This window comes from Mytilus edulis, chromosome 2, assembly GCF_963676685.1.
Source record: "Mytilus edulis chromosome 2, xbMytEdul2.2, whole genome shotgun sequence".
In the NCBI taxonomy this organism is placed as follows: Eukaryota; Metazoa; Mollusca; class Bivalvia; order Mytilida; family Mytilidae; genus Mytilus; species Mytilus edulis.
In genome coordinates this window covers 14,251,024-14,277,908 of record NC_092345.1, presented here as the reverse complement: position 1 = coordinate 14,277,908, position 26,885 = coordinate 14,251,024, and the positions used below count along the sequence as shown (strand labels likewise).

At 31.4% G+C, this 26,885-nt stretch overlaps 1 protein-coding gene across 2 annotated transcripts; it reads left to right on the top strand.

Annotated features, from left to right (window-relative positions):
- The first annotated feature begins 217 nt into the window (after positions 1-217).
- Positions 218-26,093, top strand: LOC139511511 (band 7 protein AAEL010189-like). Of its 2 annotated transcripts, none has more exons than XM_071298305.1 (8): positions 218-1,722; positions 8,001-8,119; positions 10,051-10,123; positions 11,114-11,196; positions 12,431-12,634; positions 19,265-19,320; positions 21,269-21,347; positions 22,715-26,093. In XM_071298305.1, exons 1-8 carry the CDS (start codon positions 939-941, stop codon positions 22,937-22,939), a joined length of 1,623 nt encoding a protein of 540 aa, XP_071154406.1. In that variant the 5' UTR covers positions 218-938; the 3' UTR covers positions 22,940-26,093. The 2 variants fall into 2 exon arrangements, with proteins under 2 accessions (XP_071154406.1, XP_071154407.1); XM_071298306.1 differs by lacking the exon at positions 19,265-19,320 and adding an exon at positions 14,054-14,109 and having other exon boundaries at positions 22,715-24,163.
- Positions 26,094-26,885: the final 792 nt, after the last annotated feature.

Genomic DNA, 26,885 nt, shown 5'->3' with positions numbered 1-26,885 from the left:
CCATATATCTACATGTATAAATATATATATATATATATGGATAGTTGACTTTCGCATGGATAGCCTGACTGGCACTCTGACTTCCTCCACCAATAGAAACTGACTGCAACAAATAGCCCTAGCGCTTAGCTAGTGGCACTTAATGCCAATCAATCAGTTGGGCATTGAATTGGAGTATGATATTTTCATTTTACTTCCATGATCTGTTCTAGGTTTAAGCTCTATGTACATGTCCATTTGTGTTTGTCAATACCCAAATGAACCTAATAAAGCCAAATTGTTTATAAATACTATTTTGTATTCTATCAAATTAGTCATTATGCAAATTTGTAAGGGAATATTATGTTCAGCAGAAAAGGATGCATGATTGATATTGGAAACCTTATTTTCTTAATTAGAATACAAGGTACATTCTGTAGTAATGTATATGGAAAATATAAACAAAACTAGCCACCCATGACAATCATTCTTTTTATAGTAAAATAAACCATGTAAGGTAGTTAATTATGGATAAAACAGTAAATAATTACATGTAGGGTTATCTAACAAAAGATAGAAAACCAATAATTGTTAGTGAGAGAATGTTTAAGACAAACCTCCTCAGGATGTTGATTTGATTCCTCTCTCAGACACTGTTGTTGAATTTAATTTTTTCCAAGTCATGAATGGTTGCATTTAAATACATTCAAGTTCAAAATGTGTGACATTTTAAATAAGTAGTGGTATTTTAAATTCTCTAAGTAATATTTTATTTCATTTATATTTGGAGATATTTAACATTCATTGTCTGTAGAAAATGACCTGAGTATGTTGTAAACAAGAGTGAACTGTGTTAATGAGTAAGTGAACCACATCAAAACTATTTCTTTTGGTGGATTAAAAAAGATACAAGTTTTGATGTTGTGGATTGTGGATGAGGATTTTAGTTTGAATTCAACATGGCTTTGAATGTTCGTTCTGGTCATGGGTCAACCCTTCCAGTTTTTCGTGAAGGCAGTGGGCTAGTACAGGGTTTACAAAGTGTGGGGATACCAAAGGAACAGAATGGTAACCATGGTGATAACCCTTATGTTACCTATGTAAATGTGAATAAATTTGAAAACAATTGGGAGGATTTAGATGATGAATTTTCCACGAAGGAAATTTTTGACACGAAGGTGTCAGAAAACGTACCTGTTAGAACAACTGCATACGATCAAACTAGACCAAGACAACGAGAGGAAACATTTTATAGCAAACAGGATGTTCCCCCAGTTCCAGTACAGGTTGACCCGTCTAATAACTGGACATGGCAACCCATGCATGAACATGAAAACTTAGGACAGGAAAGTTCTTCTCTGGAAACTTACAAAATTCAAAGTAAACCAAGACAGATGGAAGATACCTTTTATACTGAACCAAGTATTCCATCTGTAACAAACCAGTCAACATCTGATTGGACACAATCTGTCATGAAAGGTCAAGGTTATTTGGAACAAGAAATTTTAGGGACAACTAATTTGAAAAAAGAAACTCCTTCTGACCAGAGTAGATATAGAAATAGTGATAGATTTCCATTTATTAAAGATGAGTCTTCTGCTGATTTGACACAGCCCGATTCACAAGGTCACGGTTATTTTGAACAAGAGAAACTACCTATAGACACAGCTGATGTGACAGTGGAATCAGCTTCCAACTTAAGGAACAGATTTGGTGGGAAAAGATTTGAAACTCATTCAACTGGTAGGTTATTGTCACTCAGTATTGAAGAAATGCTGAAAAAAGTTGTTTTTAATCCTTTTTTCTCATTTTTGGAACTTAATTAACCGGATTTTTGTGACAAAAATGTCTGTTATTGATTTGGGGATGTACGGCGGGCGGCTGGACTGGCGGGCAGTCGGGCGGGCGGCAATCAAATGTTGTCCGTGCATTAACTCATGAACCGTTCAACCAAAGCTTTTTAAATTTTAATATGTTGTTACTGACAACTAAATGAAGGTCAAGTTCAATAATGGCGATTTTGACTTTTACTGTTCAGGAGTTATGGTTCTTGAAAGATTGAAAAATGGTTTTTCCAGTCGTGTCCATGCATTTACACATGAACTGTTCTACCAAAGCTTCCCAAATTGTAATATGTTGTTACTGATGACAAAATGGAGGTCAAGTTCAATAATGACGATTTTGACTTTTACTGTTCAGGAGTTATGGTTCTTGAAAGATTGAAAAATGGAGTTTCCAGTCGTGTCCGTGTATTTACACATGAACTGTTCTACCAAAGCTTCCCAAATTTTAATAAGTTGTTACTGATGACAAAATGGAGGTCAAGTTCAATAATGACGATTTTGACTTTTACCGTTCAGGAGTTATGGTTCTTGCAAGATCGTAAAATGGCGTTTCCATTCACTTTATTGCATTTACTCATGAACCATTAAATCTAAGCTTTTCAAATTTGAATATGTTGATACGGATGACAAAATGGAGGTCAAATTTGATATTGACGATTTTCACTTTCACCATTCATCAGTAATGGTTCTTGTGATATTGCCAGGACACAAATAAATGTTAATAAATCCGGTTTGCTGTCGTTGTGACAGCCTCTTGTTCACTTTACTCTTCTTATGAAGTCACAATTATCATTAAGATTTAACTGTTACACATTTCATGAACTGAGATTAAGATATAACTGCTGGTAATTATATATACAATTTCTAAGTCTACAGATTTTTTGCTCCAGTAATTTTGAACAAATAATTTTTTGGTACATGAAAATGTATCATCATTTGAAAGATATCTGGAAAATATCTTTTAGTATATAAAGTGATTGTCAGTGGATTTTCTGTACAGAATAGATTTATTCTGGATGACTTCACAATTACTAAAGAAATATGTTATTGATAGATGCAATACAATATTGAAATTGAAACAAGATATCAGGGATGAACAGAAGCTGTATGCATGAGTGATTAGTTAATTATCATGATTATAGACTATGATCATCATAATGTCATCACAAGCTGTATGCATGAGTGATTAGTTAATTATAGACTATGATCATCATAATGTCATCACAATAGGGGGGGGGGGGGGGGGGGGGGGGGCTTGGACAGATTTATTGGTGTTCACTGAACAAAACAACTTATTTTTTCAATTTCATTCAGGAACAAGAATAGATTTTGAATACCGGTATCTTAATTTTGTTGTATTATTTTTCTTCTTCTCATTTTCAATTAATTGAAACACATCTATTGCCCCAAGAGATTAAGAATCAAACAATTTATTGAAAAAAACATCCTTATCAATAAAGATGAATGGTCAGTGTCTAATAGTAGTGTACTACAAAAATTATATGCAAAAATGCAAGATTTAAAGAAGAACTGCATGTTGCTTTCTTGTTTAGTTTTGGTTTTTTTATTTCACTTCAGTGAAATAGACATTATAGAGGGACTTTAAAGTCTTTGTTTGTTGCCCGATTCTGAAAGATCAAACATTTTGCTGTCTGAGGCCCCATATTGACCCCCTTAAGTTTAATCTTGTTGTCTATGACCAGATGTAGAGCCTCTTTATATCAACAGTTCTATGAATTAATTGATCCCCTGCCATTTCACATCACTATTTGTTGTTTTATTGCAAATTGATTTCTGTTCAAGTAGATGATGAAATAAGATTTAGGACAATATTTGTTGTGTCAATTTTTCATAGATAAACAAGTGAGTATTGTTTTTAGACAAATTTAAATTAAAATTAAAAAAAAATATAGGATATTGAGTTAACAGAGAATGAAATCTTACAAATGTGATCTTGTAAACTTTATGGCATTGTTTAGTTTTTACTTTCCAAGATTTTATAAATTTAAGTGATATTCTGTGAAGTATTATTACAAAAATTTACTTTTGTTGATGTGATATTTGAAAATGTCAGGTTTCTTTTGACACCTAGAAGCTCACCTAGAAGAAACATTGAGTAGTATCAACAAATCATATAAATAGAAATTAAATGATTACTTATAAGTAAAACATATATTTTGAGAATAATTTAAATAATTAATATGCAAATGACTTGGAGCAAAATCTATCTCTATGTGCATGATGTGTAGAAAAATAGATTTACTCCTGTTTTTTTAATAGATTTTGTTGTTCAAATGTTTATAGTCTTCTATATTGTGTACTGTAGACAAGTTTTTGTATTTTTTTCTCTATCTGAGTGCACGTGATATTACAAATGTATATTGTTTGTTCTTTTCAGACTAATGATTTGTTAATTGCCACTTTTCTAAATTCTTTTCAGTTTCATACTGTTATAATCTCTTAAGTTATATTATCATGGTAAAACTTAGAATACAATTGTTAACCTGTTTGCTTTCATTTTGGCGAAAACTGCATATTTTGACAGCTGGTTAATTTCATGAGATTTTTAACAAAATTAAGCTGTTGCAATTATTCTACATGTGTTTTTAAGTGTGTTTATAGTTACATTTGTGTGACTTTTGATCAATACTTTGGAAGTATAATTTAAGTAAATGAAATTTGAAAAAGTACAAAATGAAAGATGAAAACAGAAAAATAATTTCCATTAAAAAATTCATTCAGACCCAGGTTAAATAGATAATAAAATTAATCCCAGTTACAAGGTGTAGGTAATTTATTGTTTACTAAATGAACTGACAAATGTTTATCACAGGCACCTGTCTTTGAAAAAAATACATAGATGCCTTAATATGTCATTATATTAAGGTCACGAAGCTCAGGTATAAAGTGTTTTTTTTTGCGTGACAATATTGGACATCAGAATCATTCCTTAAAATTAGTCTTTGACCTATTTATTATACCCCTACTTTAAGAAAATGGGGTATACTGTTTAACCTCTGTCTGTCCGTCCGTTCATTCATCTGTCCGTCCCTCAGTCCATCCATCCACCTATACATGTACTTCCTTTCGTCAGTACATCTATCCATTGGTCAGTAGGCCTGTCCATCCTTTGTATTTTTTTAGTTGCATCTTTCTCAGGAACTACATCATAAGGATTTCTGAAATTTGGTTTTAAGGTTTTATATAAGTCAGCTTTACCTTTGATCCATTTTCAGATTCATCACTCAACAACTTAATTCCTGTTTACTGAACACGTGTATCATTTTACACATGATAGCCGAAGTTGATAATTTTTATCAGTTTTTTCTTAGGAACTACAATACAAGGATTTCTTTATTTGGTTTCAAGGTTTATAATTAAGTCAGCTTTACTGTGTGATGTGTTTTCAGATTCATCACTCAACAACTTCCTGTTAACTGAATAGTTTTAGTTTGGGGGTGGGGTATCAATAGTGAGTAGTAGCTTGTTTCATCAGCATACATTTTTTTTTAACTCAAACATCAATCTTTTGAAAAGAAGACTGTGACCTATTTATTTTATAATTTATAACCAGTAAATTATTTCCAAAAAGTACAAAACATTAGATAGATACATAATAGAAAAAGAATTTCCATGTTAAATATTAAGTTTAGAGATGTATTAAATCCACATTGCGAAGTAGGACATTTGATTCTAAAAGGATTTATCCATTTATGACATTTGTTCTGTCAACAGACCTTGTTTTATCTTGATTGTCTAGAAATTGGTTCTCAGTTAATAGATGATAATTCCTCATGATACCATGTTATTGATATAGTATTTCAATCATTTGTGTGGTCACTAGGGATTTGTGTTGATGTCAGTCCATTAATGATATATATAGAGATAGGGAAGGAGTATAGAAATTTCCATTTCTAAATTAAAATTTTATGATATAATGATTTAGTACAAAGAAATGTTAAACGGTTATGAATGAAAATTAAAAGGAACAATATCTCCTTGATGAGGGTTCAAAGGATAGACAATACAACCATATTTCATCCTAATCTCATTAAGACTTGGAATTGGGGTTTTATTTTTGAGAGTGGAAAGGGGTTCAATAAATTGTTCCCTTTAATACTTAAACTCCAGTTCATATACATTTCAAACATTTGCAGATCCAGAGGGGGGTTCTGGGTGTTGGACCCCCCTTTTATTTTGACGATCAATGCATTTGAATGGGGCATATGGTTGGAACAACCCCCCCACCCCACCCCACCCCTTTTTTTAAAATGGCTGGATCTGCCCCTGCCACAGGTCATTTAGCACAGTAATATGTAGTACTGATACATGTACTAGTATGTAGAGTTCACTCACAATAAATTGCATGTGCACATTACACATATGGGGATTGTTAGTTGTAAATCATCACCAAACAGATTGATTAACATGGTGTTAGTGGGTGGTATATATTATTACAAAGTGGGTGTTAGTGGGTGGTATATTATTACTAAACAGGGTGTTAGTGGGTAGTATATTATTACCAAACATGGTGAATTACTACATGGTGTTATTGGCTGTTGATGAATTACTACCAAAGGTCATGAGTGACTACTAAACAGGGTATTTTGCTGGTGATTTAGAGTGATAACCCAATTGATGACCCTATTACATCATACAGAGGGATAAAGTTTTATAATGAATCCCCTATAATCAGAATCATTTACTGTACACAAAAAATCACCAGGAACACAGTATTGAAATTTTTCATATAACCAATGTAATTTAATGTCCTGTCACTAACGTAAATATATCAAGATTAATTCATAATAACTTACATTATCGTCCTTCCCTACGCCTATATATATCACCCTACTCTGTAATTCTCGTATCAAGGCTTCAAAATGAGACCAGGCATTATCAGCGACATCACAATGTGTGAGGAGAATTTATCAGCGACGTCACAATGCGAGAGGAGACGTTATCACTTGCCAAAAAGGTTCACATTGTGGCTTGCGGCTGATAATTTACAATATCAATGTGTAGAAACCCGATAATTTATACATATATCCACTACCACCTCATCATCATGATCATTGCCTGCACTCTCCTAATAACTTTTTCAGGCAGAATATAAAAAGGTATAACATTTTGGTATTTCTTTAAAATCTAGACCTCTTGTACCTCTTCTAGAATTGTAAATCTACTTGAAAACTCAATTAAGTAATATACAAGAATCAATAGATTTTGTATTATGTTGCAGTGTTACAATTGTGGCCTTTCTTTACAACTCTGTAACTATAATGATGAATCTAATGTAATATGTTATTCAAAATATTTATAGATAATTACATTTAATGTTCCCTGTTTTTGTTATTGGTGTTGTTTTGTACAGTTTTTAGGCCTTTATATAATTTATGTATTCTTTACATGTATCGTTACTCGTAACTATCCAGCGCCCTCGCGGTAAAATCATTGACTAATATTCAGACGTTATATATAATATTATATAATAACAGAAACAGTTTTTATGCCGTACACAGTCTATCTCTTATGGTAATACCTCCCCTAGCAACTACACATCCATGTTATATTTTCCTGCAATGTACCATCTAATCATGTTTAAGCCGACAATTTATAATTTACGCATGGAAATATTTACCTTTATTTTGCTGACGTTACTTTTCAATAAAGCGACAACATTTTTACGGAGACCGCAAAATACACTGCAAACATATACAATGATTCAAATGCATCTGTTTTTGCTTCTAATAAAAGCAGGATACAAGAAAGTTATGTGAATACTATATCTATAGGGCCTAAAGTAAAACGGTCGACTGTAGGATACAAGTTCTTCTTCCAGCTACCAAAATAAAACACCTTTGCTTTAGTTGACAACGCACGGTAAGGTTTAAATTAATTAAGTCATTGACATTTGGTTGAAAAGTTCTTAATCAAATATTTGTAATTTGTCTTCCGGGGTGTTCATTTTTAGTTTGTATAAACGACTGATAACGTCATAATCCAACTACGTATCGTACGTCTATACTTTCACAGACCATCGGACTTTAGCGTATGTAGGAATCACACTTTAGCCTAGACCATCGCACTTTAGCATGACCATCATACTTTAGCGTCCCCATCGCACTTTAGAGTCCTACATATATATATATTATATTATAATTGTTTATTTTACAGTGGGATCAGCAGACAGATCGGAAGGAGGAAGTGTTGGTTGTTGTGGATATATCTTATGGTGTCTGTCCATCCTACTTATCATTTGTACGTTTCCATTCTCTATGTGTTTAAGTATAAAGGTATGTACTTCAACAAAAAGGAACTATTTTCAAACATTCTACCCTAAAGATTTACTGAGGTATCATTATTGATTTTCTTTGAATTCTCTTTGGCATTAAGTGCCATACCAAGGGGCCATCGGTTTGGCTATCCAAGATGTATAACTACTTGTAGGCACTCTTATACATCAAAAGTGTAAATGTTGGTGTGAAATTTGAAACCTTTTTTTAGAAGCAAAATTACTTTTTGATTTGCTTTAGTTCTACTCAGTGATTTATTTCCTTTTGAGATAAATATAACCAAAATATTAGGCAGTAAGATCAAAGGGAAAATATACGAATTACCGATAAACATGATTCTGTCATGTCTGTTTAGAACAAAATGAGATCTGGAAGTCTTAACTAATTTAAGTATCTGATAGACTACCAATTGTTTGAAAATTATTTTGTTGACATGTGATAGTCCCAAGTTTTTAGATAAGGAAACATTCTTAAAGTATAAAGATAGATCTTAGTCTTTGTCAATCAAACATGTGGGTAGTCCTTTGTGCTAGTAGTTTATTGGCTAATTGTTTTTTTAGTTTAGTTGATTTATAGAACTGACATCAAACATATGTAGGGGAATCGAAAAGCTAAGCAAATGCAGCATATGTTACTGAACAGTAGATATAAGAAGATGTTGTTTGTGTGCTAATGAGACAACTCTCCATTCAAGTCACAATTCCTAAAGTAAACCATTATAGGTCCAAGTACAGTCTTCAACAAGGAGCCTTGGCTCACACTAAATAGCACTAAATAGCAAGCTATAAAGGGCATCAAAAAGGACTAGTTTTAAACCATTCAAAAGGAAAAACCAATGGTCTTATAATCTATATAAAAAACAAGAATAGAAAAAAAAACTAATGAACCACATTAACAAACAACTACATGTACTACTGATCATCAGATTCCTAGTATACTATGGATATTGAAATGTTGATTACCGGTATGGACTTAACTTATTCAAATTTCAATTAAATTGCATTTTGCTGAGAATATTTTTGACAGTGTTTATCAGATATAATAAAGGCATATATATTGAATGTATATGTTATTGATTTTAGTAAGCTAATCTATGATGAATTAATATGACATTGTACTTTAATATATAAAGGTGAAATGAATGTCCACTGACTGATGGTAGTTAGCATTTATTCTTAACAAATTAATTTGTATATGGAATGTATTGATTCTGGTAGAAATAATCAGAAATGAAGAATTGTGTCAACATTTGGGATATAATGAAATATTTTGCAAATAAGGCCAAAAAAAGAATGATTTGTTACAAGATTAGGTACATTTGTAGAAAGAAAATTTACATTATTAATTTAAATTTTGCAAATCACATCTCATTGCCATTTTTGGAATGATAACAACATTTCAAACATTGCTTTGTCTTCAGTTTTCTGATTTTCTTTTTGAATTTGAAGAAGCTTAAGGTGTAAATAAATTCATTGTTCACTTAAATTATATGATGGTTAATGTATATTTGGTAGTATTTAAGAATGTCAGCTTTAAAGTAGTTTTCAGGATATGTCACCATAAATATGTCATAGATGTTTTAGGTCAAACATGTATGCCAGTAAGCTGATCTGTGTTCTTTACAATATAGAATGCAAACCAGTTCACTGGTATTTATTTTGGATAAAAAATATCTGATACAGCATCTTTAGACATTTGAAGCCAGCCTCTATAGTGCAGGATTTTCTCTCTGTGTTGAAGACCCATTGGTGGCCTTGGGCTGTTTTCTGCTCTTTGGTCGAGTTGTTGTCTCTTTGACACATTCCCCATTTCCATTCTCAATTTTATATTTACATATCATGCATATATGTACATTTTCATATGGATATATGAACAGAGAAAAATAAATTACAGTGTTAGCCTTTTTATAACATATATTTTTTTTGTTTCAGGTTGTTCAAGAATATGAAAGAGCAGTGATATTCCGACTTGGTAGACTTGTTTCTGGTGGTGCTAAGGGACCAGGTAAAATAGAAATACACTGCCAATGGAGCCAATATGACACAAAAAAGGGGTTGGGGAGATTAAACTCCTCAGAAAAGACATTAAAAGATAATTTTAGAATTTTTATTCCAACAAATTCTTTAGTTTAAAAACAAAAGTAGTGTTTTGTTCTAGCTCACTTTTAAAGCATCTGTGATAAAGTAGATATCATTTGTACTGAAATTTTAACCCACACCAAAAAGAATTTGTTTTGCCTATAAGATAATTAATTTTTAATGTTTTCACCATGGAGTTATAGTTCAGGATATTTGGAAAAAAAACTACCGATCACTAAGTGCTTGTGTATTGACAATTTAGAATATAATTTTAATTGAAAAAGAACAATTAAAGTTTTGAGTAGAGAGTTTTTTGTATCTGGTTATAGATAAGTTAGGGAGATGTTGATTTAATTGTATTTTTCAATTCAGTTTGTTAAGAACTATTTGTGATAGATCAATGATATATTCTAAAAAGTTGCTTTAATTACTATTGGTTTATATCAGTTTGAGGACTGTTTCAAGGCCCTGCCACCTAGGTCATGGTCAAGCCACTCACAATTAAATATAAATTTTCAGTGGTTAGTTTTCTTAAGTTAGTTTGACAGGAACTACTTACAAAAGACCACAAATTTTTCTATATAATTATATTTCTGTTTGTACATCTTAGTTTGTTAACCATTTTGAGGTCTTGCCCACTAGTTCATGGTCTGTGTAAGAATATATCTTAGACTTTTATTCTTAAACAGATAAAAATCATTTACTTTTTAGTATTTTTCATATTAACACCTTGTTATGTTGGGCTACATCTACACTACAGTGCTATTTTGAAAAAAATAGTTTCCTACTCATAGCATACTTGGTAATTTTAGTTTTATTTTCATAAAAAAACATGGTGGAATTGTTAACAATGTATATTGCTGTTCTCCCATGTAAGGGAATACTATTTTAATATCTGATTATTTTATCTTTATAGGTCTATTTTTTATCATACCCTGTATTGATTCCTATACGAAGGTGGACATGAGGACAGTATCTTTTGATGTCCCCCCACAAGAGGTAACATTATAATATTAAGATCTACTACATTCCTCACCACATTTTCCTGATGATATAACAATAAACAGCATTAAATTGGATTGTCTGCATTATGGATAGTTTCAAACACTGCAGTCTTTCAATGTTTTACGTCCTTTCTTTAATAAGATAGATTATTTCAATAGTTTGCCATTGCTGTGTTTAGAATTATAATTATTTCCCTTTGCTCGATGTTGGCAACTTGATTAATTCAGTCATTAATCAAGAAAAGCAAAGAGTTATTTCCCTTTTCTACATGTTGACAAATTATACAATTTCTTCATCAATCAAGAAGAAGTAAATAGTTATTTCCCTTTGTTCCATGTTGTCAAAGTGAACATTTAAAGAAAGAAAAATGCAAATAAAAGGTGTAAGAATGAGATAACATGCATATACTTCGAAATAAATGTCTTCCAAAAGTATGGAAAGCCATTGGAGCCAAATAACGGTATTTTGTATACGTCAGTTACAGCCTCTGCATTGTAAGGGTTAAGTGTAAGACTTGTAAATTTAAAGATATCTTCAATAGAATAAATAAATACTGTGACGCTGTACAATTATTTAAAAAAAAAAAAAAATGAAATGAAAGATTTCTTATATAGTATTACATGTATTATGCACAATGTGAGTAAAGTATGTATCACTAAAGTTGGCTGATAAATACAGCCCTAGTCAGAACTCTTCAAGTGCCTTCTAATAGTTGATTGAACTTGGCAAGATGATCTTTGAGGATTGGACATGTTGGATGGAATTTACAAAATAGAAAATAATGGCCAAAAAATGTAGAATAATTAGCAATAAACACAGACTTATGTGCAAAACAAAAATTAAAAATAGAGAAAAATAGTTAAAAAAGATATAGAATAGACAATAATGGGGTCATATGAAGATTAGAGAATAATGGGTGAAATAGATAAAGAAATAAAAAAAAAGGTCTAAAGATTTAAAGAAAAAAAAACAAAGACCCAAGACTCTTTTTATTACTATTCTTGAAAACAATGGTCTATGGAGAAAAATTATTTCTAAATTTTTTGTCCTTTTGCATGATTTAGTAAAAAAAAAAGATATGATATTGGAATGTTTTAATAACTGGTACTGTAAAATCAGTAAAAACCCTAGAATAATAATTAATGTATAATTTAAGTGTATAATATTTGCATGCTCATCAAACATGTATAACACACTAAATTTTAAAGCTTAAATTTTTGTTATTTAGATTTTGACGAAAGATTCTGTAACAGTGGCAGTTGATGCTGTTGTGTATTATAGGATACAGAATGCCGCCATGTCAATAACAAACGTGGAGGATTCTAACAGGTCAACTCGTCTTCTTGCCGCTACTACCCTCAGAAATGTTCTTGGAACAAAGAATCTCAGTGAAATTTTGTCAGACAGGGAAACCATCAGTCACGTTATGCAGGTAAAACATACAACAGCAAAATGTGGATACATCTATACTATTTAATGAAAAGACCTCATTTTGTGTGTCACTTCTCTTCCTTCCACAATAAATTCATCATCAGTTCTTTGTGTCCTATACATGTAGGTACAATGCATAGTCACATTTGTCATCCTCACTTATGACTTTTCTGTTTTGGTTATTATGGGAGGAAAACAAAAATAAGCGTCTGGATATTGTTTCTGTCATCGGACAGAATTTTTAGTCATAGACACGACTTTAGTTTAGGACTGTTAAAATTACTTGGCTTGGGGACAGGACATTTATTTTCGCTTTATTTGCATACAATGCTCATATATTATGAGATTATAGTATATGTCTGTTCATAGTATACAGAAAAATACAAAAATAATAGAAAAAAATTGCAGATATGAAAAAAAAAGATATGGGTTATAAGAATTGTCCTGTCTCCAAGTACCAATAACTTTTGATACCTTTCCTAAAATTCCCCAGGCATAATAAATATGTTTTTATAAAAATTCATCCCACAACAGTTTATAATACATACTTTCAACCTTGCTTCAAATGCCCGCGATTTCGTGGATGTGTTCTTGTTATATATCAATTTCCTTATGTCATGTAAAGTAAAATAGAAATTCTTTTAATTAACAGTGAATATTAATTCCTTTAAGCCAGATATTTTTACTCCTCAGTATTCTCACATCCTAGTTCATATTTGTTTTGAAAATTTTGATCTTTTATTAGAAAGGAGAAGGTTCAGTAAGACCCCTTTTTGGCCCCAAAATATAGCAGTTTTAGAAAATTGTGAAAATGTAATCTTTAAGCTATATTTTGGAAAGTAAAATGCTTCTGCTACATAAATGTGAGCTGTTTTTGACAATACAATGCACAAGTATCGCGTTCTAGCATCATTAAGTCATGCTAAATGACTGAAATCTTCAAAATTTTAGCATTTTGGTTAATTTTTAGACGGTTTCTGTCTAAAATGAAAGTGGCCGCATTCGTGTTCATTCATAATATTGAAATGTAAGTTGTATTTGATGAAAATACAAAACATATATAAAGGTTGAGGATGAACACGGATGCGGCCACTTTCATTTTTGACAAAAACCATCTGAAAAGTGACGTTTTTTGGCATATTTGATAGATTTTTCATATTTAAGATTGAATCAGAGCGATTTTAATGACTATATCAGTTAAAATCTTTCACATACACTAATCGAATCAATTGAAATAGACACTTAAGTGTTTAACTATCGTTAGATGAACCTGAAATTTGAGGCCAAAATCTGCCCTTACCGGACCTACTCCTTTGTAAGTATTTTTAAGGATTTAATGTTTAATATTCTATGTAAAATATCACATATATGTACAAAACATGGGTCCCTTTTATGTGCGTATAATGAAATGTTTTTACAGGGTAATTTAGATGAATGCACGGATCCATGGGGTATCCGTGTTGAACGAGTTGAGATGTAAGTGTAATACACAAGCAATGGGTGTTTTCTGCTAATAGATATGTAATATATAAAGTGTGTCTCTGTGTAGTTGGTCAAATTCTAATTATACTGAAAACAGCTGATTTTTATCTAACAGTTTGATGTGTTTATCTTTTAACATTTTCAGAGTTTTATGGCATGGATTATGAAAATTAAGAAAATTTCATTATATTTTAGTGTTTGGAAATATGCAAATCATAAATTAGAATATATCAAGTTCTTAGCTCATATAAATTACATCCTTTTTTGTCGAGCCTTCGACTTTAGTCGAAAAAGACTAAGCGATCCTTACATTCCATCGACGGCAGCGGCGGCGTCCACAAATATTCACTCTGTGGTTAAAGTTTTAAAATTTTTAACAACTTTCTTAAACTATCCTGGGTTGGTACCAAACTTGGACAGAAGCTTTTTTATCATGTTTATGATCATAAGATAGTATCCAGAAGTATATTTTGTAAAAATAAAATTCCGTTTTTTCAGTATTTTACTTTTAAATGGACTTAGATTTTCTGCAAGGAAACAACACATTCACTCAGTGGTTAAACTTTTTAAAATTTAAATAACTTTCTTATACTATTTTGGATTTGTACCAAACTTGAACAGAAGCTTGTTAATGATCAAAAGCTAGTATCTAGAAGGAAATTTAGTTTTCTTCCAGTTAACATTACATTTAGTCTGCAGTTTTTAAACAATATTAGATTCATAAACTATCCTGGATTTTTACCAAACGTGGACAGAAGCTTCTTACAATTTAAAGATAATATCAACAGGAATATTCTATTGATTTATTTCCTCATTAGCTCACCTGGCCTAAAAGGCCAAGTGAGCTTTTCTCATCACTTGGCGTCCGTCGTCTGTCGTCGTCCGTCGTCCGTCGTCGTCGTTAACTTTTACAAAAATCTTCTCCTCTGAAACTACTGGGCCAAATTAAACCAAACTTGGCCACAATCATCATTGGAGTATCTAGTTTAAAAAATGTGTTCGGTGACCCGGCCAACCATCCAAGATGGCCGCCATGGCTAAAAATAGAACATAGGGGTAAAATGCAGTTTTTGGTTTATAACTCAAAAACCAAAGCATTTAGAGCAAATCTGACATGGGGTAGAATTGTTAAACAGGTGAAGATCTATCTGCCCTGAAATTTTCAGATGAATCGGATAACCCGTTGTTGGGTTGCTGCCCCTGAATTAGTAATTTTAAGGAAATTTTGCTGTTTTTGGTTATTATCTTGAATATTATTATAGATAGAGATAAACAGTAAACAGCAATAATGTTCAGCAAAGTAAGATTTACAAATAAGTCAACATGACTGAAATGGTCAGTTGACCCCTTTAGGAGTTATTGCCCTTTATAGTCAATTTTTAACCATTTTTCATAAATCTTAGTAATATTTTACAAAAATCTTCTCCTCTGAAACTACTGGGCCAAATTAATCCAAACTTGGCCACAATCATCTTTTGGGTTAGTAGTTTGAAAAATGTGTCCAGTGACCCGGCCATCAAACCAAGATGGCCGCCATGGCTAAAAATAGAACATGGGGTAAAATGCAGTTTTTGGCTTATAACTCAAAACCCAAAGCATTTAGAGCAAATCTGACATTGGTAAAATTGTTTATCAGGTCAACATTTATCTGCTTTGAAATTTTTAGATGAATCGGACAACCCGTTGTTGGGTTGCTGACCCTGAAATGTTAGTTTTAAGGAAATTTTGCTGTTTTTGGTCATTATGTTGAACATTATTATTGATAGAGATAAACTGTAAACAACAATAATGTTCAGCAAAGTAAGATTTACAAATAAGTCTACATGACCGAAATGGTCAATTGACCCCCTTAGGAGTTATTGTTCTTTATAGTCAATTTTTAACAATTTTCATAAATTTTTACTAACATTTTCCACTGAAACTAATGGGCCAAGTTCATTATAGATAGAGATAATTTTAAGCAGCAAGAATGTTCAGTAAAGTAAGATGTACAAACACATCACCATCACCAAAACACAATTTTGTCATGAATCCATCTGCTTCCTTTAATATTCACATAGACCAAGGTGAGCGACACAGGCTCTTTAGAGCCTCTAGTTTTTGTTGAGCCTGCGATTAACAGAAAGAGTAGGCGAGACACTGGGTTCCACGCCCTTACAAATTTTTTAGCTCACCTGGCCCAAAGGGCCAAGTGATAAAATTGAGAATGGAAATGGGGAATGTGTCAAAGAGACAACAACCCAACCATGCATGGAACAGAAAACAGCAGAAGGTCACTAACAGGTCTTCAATGCAGCGAGAAACTCTTGCACCCGGAGGCGTCCTTCAGGTGGCCCCTAAACAAATATATATACTAGTTCAGTGATTATGAATGCCATACTAAACTCCAAATTGTACCCAAGATACTAAAATTAAAAGTGAGCTTGGCGTCCGGTGTCTGTCGTTGTCCGTCATCGTCATTAACTTTTACAAAAATCTTCTCCTCTGAAACTACTGGGCCAAATTTAACCAAACTTGGCCACAATCATCATTGGGGTATCTAGTTTAAAACCAACCAACCAAGATGGCTGCCATGGCTAAAATAGAACATAGGGGTAAAATGTAGATTTTGGCTTATAACTCTGAAACCAAAGCATTTAGAGCAAATCTTATGTGGGGTAAAATTGTTTACTAAGTGAAGATCTATCTAGTTATTTCGTAGGGCATTTCTTTAAAACAATTAAAGAAAATAAAAAAAATCCCACCTGCGCTTTATCAAATATATTTTTACAGTGTGTTGTACTACTTTTGGGACAAATTATATCAAAATTAAAGAAAACTTCATCAGCTCTAACTCAAAATATGGACAATTTTATGTATAGGGGGTCTTGAAATCTTTTGACAGCTTCCAAAGTGCTAATTTCTTACCTTTTTCAGCTGGGCCTAAACACTACTTTACATTAATATTTATGACCCAATTTTTTTGGCAGTGTCATTTAACCCCTCAACTTGCTATATGAGGCACAAAACATGGAGAAATAAATTTTCAGACTATTTGTGGGGTTGCTGTCCCTGAATTGGTAATTTTATGGAAATTATGCTGTTTTTGGTTATTATCTTGAATATTATTATAGATAGAGATAAACTGTAAACAGCAATAATGTTCAGCAAAGTAAGATCTACAAATATGTCAACATGACCAAAATGGTCAGTTGACCCCTTAAGGAGTTATTGACCTTTATAGTCATTTTTTACCAATTTTTCGTAAATCTTTACAAAAATCTTCTCTTCTGAAACTGCTGGGCCAAATTTAACCAAACTTAGGGACAATCTTAATTAGGGTATTTAGTTTTAAAAATGTGTGCGGTGACCCAGCCAACCAACCAAGATGGCCAAAAAAAGAACATAGGGGGAAAATGTTGATTTTGGCTTATAACTCTGAATCCAAAGCATTTAGAGCAAGTCTGTCAAAGGGTTAAATTGTTTATAAATCAATATCTATCTGCTGTGAAATTTTCAGATGAATTGGACAACTGGTTGTTGGGTTGCTGCCCCCAATTGGTAATTTAAAAAAAAAAATGCCGTTTTTGGTTTTTACCTTGAATACTATTATAGATAGAGATAAACTGTAAACAGCAATAATGTTCAGCAAAGCAAGATCTACAAATAAGTCAACATGACCAAAATGGTCAGTTGACCCCTTAAGGAGTAATGGCCCTTTATAGTCAATTTTTATAAAAGAAATAACAACTCTTCTAATCTAATGACATTTAACGTAACGGTACCCAAATTGCACCGAGTACCCAAATTGCACCTATTTAGCAAAACTAGCAGCGAAAATCTTACAAGATTTTCTAGAGACTAAACAATTTGTTTTTTTATGATTTGATACTAAGCACATCTTTCAACATAGGTAAAACTATTTAGATATGCACAAAACGTTCACAGTATCTATCAACAGATGAAGTATTTACTGAAAAAGCAAAATGTACTGAAACGTCGCCATGCGACGTCATCAAAACGTCATCTTTTTAAAATGAGCAAATACAATATGTTACAAGTATCCATTTAAAAAATAATGAAGAGTAAGCATGGACTAATATCCAATTGTTCAAAATATTTAAAGAAATTAAACAAAAGCTCGATCTGTTATTAGACTTTTGACTATGTGAATTTAAGCATGGAAGCAATTTGGGTACTCCTCATTTCAGAATCATTGATGGTTTGGAGGTCAGTTTAGACCAATTTTTCTATGATTCCATATGGAATAAAAATCAAATTGGTGTACCTTTATAATAAAGAAGGATAGGGCTACAAAATAAACACAGAATGGACATTTTTGTTTTCATCATAAAAAAACGTAGATGAAAAAACTGTCAAAATAGGTGCAATTTGGGTACCGTCACGTTAAACAACAAACCACCTGTTGACAATGGAAAGTAATTCTTACACAATGTAAATGTAACAAGTTTTGATTAAAAAATGTTTTTTTCTTTCTATTTCAAAATGTAAATGTCCCAATTTGTTGAAAAAACAAGTGTTTTCAGCTGATTTGATGTCATAAAGATTTTGACCTCCTAAACAAAGGCATATGTGGTGCAGGTAAAGTGCATGAATGGAGAATTTGATAACTAAACATGCATGATACTTTTGTTTTATTTTCTGATGGTTTCAGTTTCTTTGAACAGATGTACACAGTGAATCTTTTACATGTGTAAAACCTAGCTACCAGATCTGTGGATTCATAATTATTGGTGGGTTACTCATTTTATGGGAATTTGTCTATAAAAGTGTTCAAGAAAATACAAATTTTATATGGTCTTTCATGAAGAAATATATTTAGAACTAGAAAAGTAATTATAATCAAAAATAAAAAAGTCATGTAAATTGGTAGTCCCAATGATAAATAGATCCACAGTATATGAATGAAAATGGGGTTTTGGAACTTTTTTTAAAATTTAAATTGATTTAAATTAGATCCCTAACCTTTCAAAGAAGAAAAAATATTTTTACAAGTATAAGTCTATTTAAAAAAACACATACATGTAGAAGATCATTGGAAGGGAACTCCTGAACAGGTAGGTAATAATAATAATTGTCCTTGCTTTAAATCCATTGCATGGGTTTTTGTTGTGCGTGTGATATTTTAGTTTCTTTTGTTCCTTTTTAGACCTCTTTGGATGAAGCCACTGATCCTTGGGGTGTGAGAGTTGAACGTGTTGAAGTGTGAGTATAGGGAAAATATATACAATACTATTGTCTTGATTATAATTTTGTTACAGAGTATTATCAATTAAGATGCAGTTTTGACACTGACTCTTTAATTGTAGATAATTGAAACTACCGATTAACATATAAAGTGTTAAACATCAATCAATCAATCTACATTTAATGTTTTCAGATAACGTTTGATTTTTATACGACCCCAAAAAAATTTTGGGATCGTATAATGGTATGATGTTGTCGTCTGCGTCGTCGTCGTCGTCCGAAGACACATTGGTTTCCGGATAATAACTTGAGTTTAAGTGAATAGATCTTCATGAAATTTTTTTAGCAGGTTCAATACCACAAAAGGAAGGTTGGGATAGATTTTGGGGATGATGGTCCCAACCGATTAGGAATTAGGGGCCAAAAGGGGCCCAGAACAAGCATTTTTCTAGTTTCAGGATAATAACTTTTGTAGAAGTATTTCAATTGCTTTAAAATCATACCACAAGTAGAAGGTTTGGATTCATTTTAGGGGTTTTGGGTTAATTGCCCAAAATATGGTGGTATTATTAGGGGCCAAAAAAGGGCCAATAAGAAGCATGTTTCTAGTTTCCAAACAATCATGACAATAACTGTGTTTAAGTGTATGGATCTCTCTGAAATTGTACTACAAGGTTCAATACTGCATGGGATTGAGTTTAAGGGTTATTGCTCAAAGGGGGTTTCAAAAAGTTGGGGGGGGATTTTTTGTTTACCATTTTTTGGAGGGGTTCTTTTTTTTTTTAATTTTTCAAATTTCGAATTTTGAAAAGTTTCAAGAAGAAATCTTCAGTTGCAAAGTATTGTGCAATAGATCTTTGACCACATTAATATTGTGACAAAAAACTATATAAATGTCAAAAATTTGATCACAATCCAAATTCAGACAAAATCAAGCTGGAATATTGTGACCAAATTTGCCCAACTGTTCAGGGTTCAACCACTGGGGTCGTATAAAGCTGCGCCCTGCGGAGCACCTGGTTAGCTGTAGTTGTAGAATGTTTTGCCCCTTAAAAATAAATATCACCATTTATCTGTAAAAACATGAACAGGTTTATAATGATTTTAAAAAAGGCTAATGAACATTTACCAGGAACTGTTAATAATGTGTATTGGCATATACTATATTTATTTGCTTTCACATTTTGCCCTGATGATACACATAATTAATATGGTTTCTACTAATGAAAGCTCCATTTTGAGCTTATGTGTTAAGGGATCTCATATGTCAGTACATGTACAACATTCCTATATTGCCTATAACTCTTAAGAAATAGATCAACTATACTTTGTTGATAGAATTATTGAAAGTTGAGATGTCGATATGAAAGGGCCTCGTCAGACCATGAATTCGTTTTTGGTTCATTGATTAATATGTTATTGGAATATATGTGAAGATATGGTAACTTTTGAGATGACTGTCTCCTAAATTTAGATTTAAATAATTATGTGTTACTTTTATCTGATCCTGTGTGGAATTTTGCATGTGGTTTGATGAAAGTGAAAGAAAATAATTCAAGACAGTATTAATCTAATGTTTCCTTACCTACAAATCTGAAATAGTTTGGATGGAAATAAACATAATAACATGTATGATTTGAAGAGTAGATCATTCAAATTAGAACAAATAGAAGTTTTCAATTACATAAAAATTATATGCATATAGTGCAATTTTCATCCTTGGAATATAAATCATTTCAGTTTTTTCTAAAGTTTAAATTGTTAAGAAACTTTATAAATTTATATATTTCAGCTATCATCAGGAGAAACCTAGGTTTGATGTTGTCTGCTTTTTGTTTAAAAGCAAAATTTCATTTCTTCTTTTTTTTTAACAAAAGCTCACAACTCACAAGTGTATTTTTCTGCAAAGAACTTAAAAGTGTTCACTTGCGGATCATGTCATGTAACTTAAATTTTATACTTATAGTAAAGATGTCCGTCTGCCAGTACAGTTACAGAGAGCAATGGCTGCTGAAGCAGAAGCTGCAAGAGAAGCCAGAGCTAAGGTAATGATGTAATCATAGACACATACAGTCAAATATGTGGTAACATGCATCACTATTAAGGTCAAGATGAACATGATAAAATATAAACATGATAAAAAGAAATATCTATTTGTAACTTTTACCCATTTTTATGCCCCACCTACGATAGTAGAGGGGCATTATGTTTTCTGGTCTGTGCCTCCGTTCGTCTGTGAGTCCGTCTATGCATCTGTCTGTGCGTCCGTCCGTCCGTTCGCTTCAGGTTAAAGTTTTTGGTCGAGGTAGTTTTTGATGAAGCTGAAGTCCAATCAACATGAAACTTAATATACATGTTCCCCATGATATGATCTTTCTAATTTTAATGCCAAATTATAGTTTTGACCCCAATTTCATGGTCCACTGAACATAGAAAATGATAGTGCAAAGTTCAGGTTTAAGTTTTTGGTCAAGGTAGTTTTTGATGAAGTTAAAGTTACATCAACTTGAAACTTAGTACACATGTTCCCTATGATATGATCTTTCTAATTTTAATTCCAAATTAAAGTTTTGACCCCCATTTCACGGTCCACTGAACATAGAAAATGATAGTGGGAGTGGGGCATCCGTGTACTATGGACACATTCTTGTTCTTCTTTATTTGAGGAGGATTAGTTTCAGTTACAAATATATGGAAAAACATGTACTCTGTGAAAAAATTGAACAAAGTTATTTAGAACATACATTTTGCCGTCCAAATGTATGTTCCAAATTTGGTTTCAGTCCTCCAACTTTAGTTTGCTTAAACCGTTATGAAACTTATACACAATGCTTATTACCAGAAAAACACAAGTGAAGTTTGGACTTGGGTAGCATCACTTTTACAATTCTCTAGTTATGTACCTTTAAAACATTAGAAGCAGGAGCATCATCTGTGTCCCATGGACACATTCTCTATTTATTTGATGCTTCTATCACTGCTTAAAGAGACCATAGTAAAAATAAATATTTTATGAAATGTTTGTTTTGTTTGAAGAAAATTGATACTCTAATTTGAAGTACAATACTTCATTATCATGACATTTTCCTCAATCTGTCAAAAATTATAATCACATTTTAGTTCAAAATAACAAAAAAGCAATAATAAATGCACACAATAATTTCTGAATTTACAGTATACTGGCCAATCAAAAATACAAAAGTTGATTGTTGTTTATTCAATGTCCAGTGATTCTCAAACTTGAAGGGGACTAGCTATAGACGATAATCATATTAGTTTAAACAGCAATCAAGTAACACGCTACAAAAACAGACATCAAGTGATCTCAATAGAAATTCTGTAGGGATCTTATTAATGTCAGGAAAATACACACAAGTTTTTGATTTAATAATTTGTGTGGTTGTTTTTTTAGGTGATTGCTGCTGAAGGTGAACAGAAAGCTTCTCGTGCCCTGAAAGAAGCAGCAGACGTTATGGCAGAGTCTCCAGCTGCTATACAACTCAGATACTTGCAGACACTCAATACAATTTCGGCAGAAAAGAACTCCACCATCATTTTCCCTCTGCCTATTGATTTGATGCAAAGCTTTATGAGATACACTGGAGGTGCAAAGGAGACAACCCAAGCTCACTTCTAAAGAAACTAAATATGTACAAAATTAACTTTTATTTCAACTTGCCAGTTGATTTGGGATACCCTTAAGTGTCCAAGGTAGACAACATAGGACACTTGCGAGAAAACAAATTTGTACATTTAATGGTTTACATTTATATTGTACAATTTAAAAAAAAACCATAGGTAACCAAAATTTATTGAAGTTTTGTATCTGATGTTTATAATTGGTGACAGAAAGGTATACACCATAACAAAAGTTAAAATATCAATATAAAGATAAATTATTATATGTTTTTGTTATGAAAGGAGCAACAAGATAAACATCAGGATAGAAACATAGTTAATATCTTCCTCCCATTTAACAAAAAAATATTTTTTCATAACATTTATTCTTTGAAAGTATTATTCTGAAGCTCTTTTATAGAATATGTAGTCAATTGAAGTTTTCAAGAATTGATTTTTTAAGCATGCCATTTTAATATATATCTATAACTGCATATATTACTTTAAATATATGCAGTTATATATAGAAAGAAAATAACTAGCAATATTTAACATTTATATGTACATGTTTGTATATGATGTAGGATTTTTTTTCTTGATGCATGTTGTTAATATAAAAATTAAGAGATGTGGTATAATTGACAACTGAAAACTGTGAATCAATAAAATAAGAATATGCATGTTATCAACATAAAAATGGTTAAGTTCTTCAATTTGTCAGAATATTGTAGTGAAAAATTAATACAAAGCTATCCCATAACCTGCAACTATTTGAGAAGAGAAGATTAGAAAAAGGAAATTATGGTTGAATTGCATTTCCCAATCAGTTTCAAGGTGTACAGATATTAAGTTACATATTATTATTTTGCAAAGACAATAATATTTTTTTTTATTAACAAAAACATCTACTAAACATTTTTAATCATGTGTCATATATTTGCAATACTTACATCAATCATAAAACATGTGAAAAGTTATTTTTTGTCTCTTATTTAATGTCAATTGCCTGATATTCTTTTCATGCTATGTGCAATATTTTATTTAAAAAAAAGGACAATATATAATAGGAATAGTTAAGTTCTAAAGAAGAATAGAAGGTCCTAATAATTAAAATGTTTATCTTGCTATATGTTCAGTGGCATTAGTGTAGAGTGTCTTTAATATTTCTCAAAATATGTCACAATGTTATCATGACAATTTTTCGGTTAATGTTTGAGATTTTTTTTTAATTATTAGATTTAAATTTTTTTAGGGCAGGCATCCTCTTAAACAGATTACTGAAAGGTTTTTCAAATTTTGTCCTTTTCAGTTATCACATTTTCCCTGAATTCACAGATTTTTATCAACATAAAAAAAAGAAATAAAATAATTACTGCAGCTGATTAAGTAGATATATCATTAAGATTGGTTGCAAAAATATTAGTTTGATTTTTCTACTGTCTTTTTTGAACTTTTTTGATGATATATTAGCTGGATTTAAAAATTTTTTTTTTTAGCATCTTCAATTTTCATTTATATATTTCATTTATAAGATTAAGAACATTTTGATTAAATTTAATTGTTTACATAAAGCTGTGATCAGATAGATATATATATATATATATATATATATATATATATATATATATATATATATATAAATACTCTTATTTTGTAGATAATAATTCTTTTACATGTGTTAGTTTCATTATGAACAGGGTAATATGTCTTCTTTTTTACTTGTGTACACTTATATTTAAAAGCTGGTACAGAAAGTCCACCTATAATGATAAACTACTTATTAATAATGACCAACCTTGGGATTATCATTCTTAGACTTTTTCATGAAGAGCAAGTGTGGACACAAATAAGATGGGCAAATTTTGATGAACTAGGGCAAACATTCGTTTTTGATGCGTTTTGTTATTTGATTATGCCATGTGATTATGGACTTTCCGAATTGATTTTCCTCTAAGTTCAGTATTTTTGTGATTTTACTTTTTTTTTCATACCACAAGAAAAGTTATATCTTATTTCAGTAGTAAGAAATATATTAGGGTCTGGATGGGGTTTACAGAATAGGCAATTATAGAAAAAAAGTGCAAAATTAATTAAAAAAAAGAAGAGATAACTGGATAAATGTATTAAGGTGGTACCTAACACTACAGGGAGATAACTCTGTAAAATCAGCAGAACGTTTTAATGACGTTGTGTTGTTAAGGGAATATAAAGCTTCTCCATGATCAAAATAAGTGTTTTGTCAAACTGCTATATAACCAGTGTAATTTTACTGATTCAACGGTTGGTTCAATTTTTTTGAAATTTTTATATTTTTGTCAAAGGGTCAAAGTAAATACTTTGTCCAAATTTTAAGAAAATTAAACGAGCCAAATTAATTTTAGTCAAGGTGTTGGGTACCACCTTAAAGAATAGAGAATAATGGGGTGAAAAATATAAAAAAAGAAAGATAATAATGGACAAAACAAATATAGAAAAGTAAAAGATATTTAAAAAAAAATAAAGAGCAAGAAATGAAGTACCCAATACTGACCCTCATATTTGCAATGCCTATATTCGGTCTTGATGATTGAAATCATAATAGATATTTTATTGTATCATCTTACAACTAAGAAATCTTAAAAACATTTAAATATTTCATTATCTTTAGTTGGGAATATAAATTTTCATTAAAACTTAGTTTCTGCATCAGTCATTCTTGTTATTTATATGTGAGAGGGTTTATAGTGCTTAAAGCAGTGTTCAGTTCATATACAGAATAGGCTAAAGATGTGTAATGTATTGTCATTTATAAACTGTGTTATTTCTTGTGCAATCAGACATATAATGCAAAATCAAAAGCTTAGATGTTATAGAAAATTACTCAGTTGAAAGGTTATATTTAAACTATTACTATACTGCAGTTGTCTCATGATTTGTATTAAAACCTGCATGTAAAATGGTGATTTTGGGGAATTATAGAGCAACATTCAGTTTATGACCTGGTTAACCAAACTTGATGAGTAAAATATATGTCTAACTATTTACTCAAGATCACCAGCCACAGTGATTTTTCACTGGATCACTCTTAGTGCATTGCATAATCAACATATTTTGATACTTCATCAAAAGGCCTTATTGATATTTTTGTTATTGTTTGTGTTTATATGGTATTATATATAAATTATTGTATTGTATTTGTTTATATGGTATTATATATATATTATTGTATTGTATCTAGTTTTTTTTTTTAATGTTTCAAATATGTCTTCTGGGAGCACATTTGCCTGACCTTAAGCGATGAAAGTAGTGGGTTTTATTTCTAATTGGTCAAACAGATGACTTTTAAACTAATATTTGCCTATTCTGTACATTTGTGTGTTGTTTCAGAAAAGCCAAGGTCTCTACCATTATTTCCAGCATAAAACCACTGTTGACATATATTGGATCCATATACCTCAAAATTTCCTTGTTGCATTTTTCTGAAAGTTTTAGGGATTCAAATTTGATACGTTACTTTTTATACGACCGCAAAAATTGAAAAATGTTTGGTCCTATATTGGTATGACGTTGGCGTCGTCGTCGTCGTCGTCAGAAGACATTTGGTTTTTGCACTATAACTTTAGTATAAGTAAATAGAAATCTATGAAATTTTAACACAAGGTTTATGACCATAAAAGGAAGGTTGTGATTGATTTTGGGAGTTTTGGTCCCAACAGTTTAGGAATTAGGGGCCAAAAAAAGGTCCCAAGTAAGCATTTTTCTTGGTTTTTGCACAATAACTTTAGTATAAGTAAATAGAAATCTATGAAATTTTAAATAAACCAAGAAAATGATTATACATAGACCATGCCATTGGCTTTACACCAGGGGGAGGAGACTGACCTACTGACCCTCAAATAATATACTATTTATTGTTTAATCAGTATCAAGGAGATCTGATATCACATTCTGCTTTCCTCTCCTACAGAGACAAGATTTATGACCAC

Coding starts and splice junctions, on each gene's coding strand:
- LOC139511511 (XM_071298305.1), top strand. CDS start 939: ATGGCTTTGAATGTTCGTTCTGGTCATGGGTCAACCCTTCCAGTTTTT. Junction 1,723..8,000: donor ATTTGAAACTCATTCAACTG/GTAGGTTATTGT, acceptor TTTATTTTACAG/TGGGATCAGCAGACAGATCG. Junction 21,348..22,714: donor CAAGAGAAGCCAGAGCTAAG/GTAATGATGTAA, acceptor TTGTTTTTTTAG/GTGATTGCTGCTGAAGGTGA.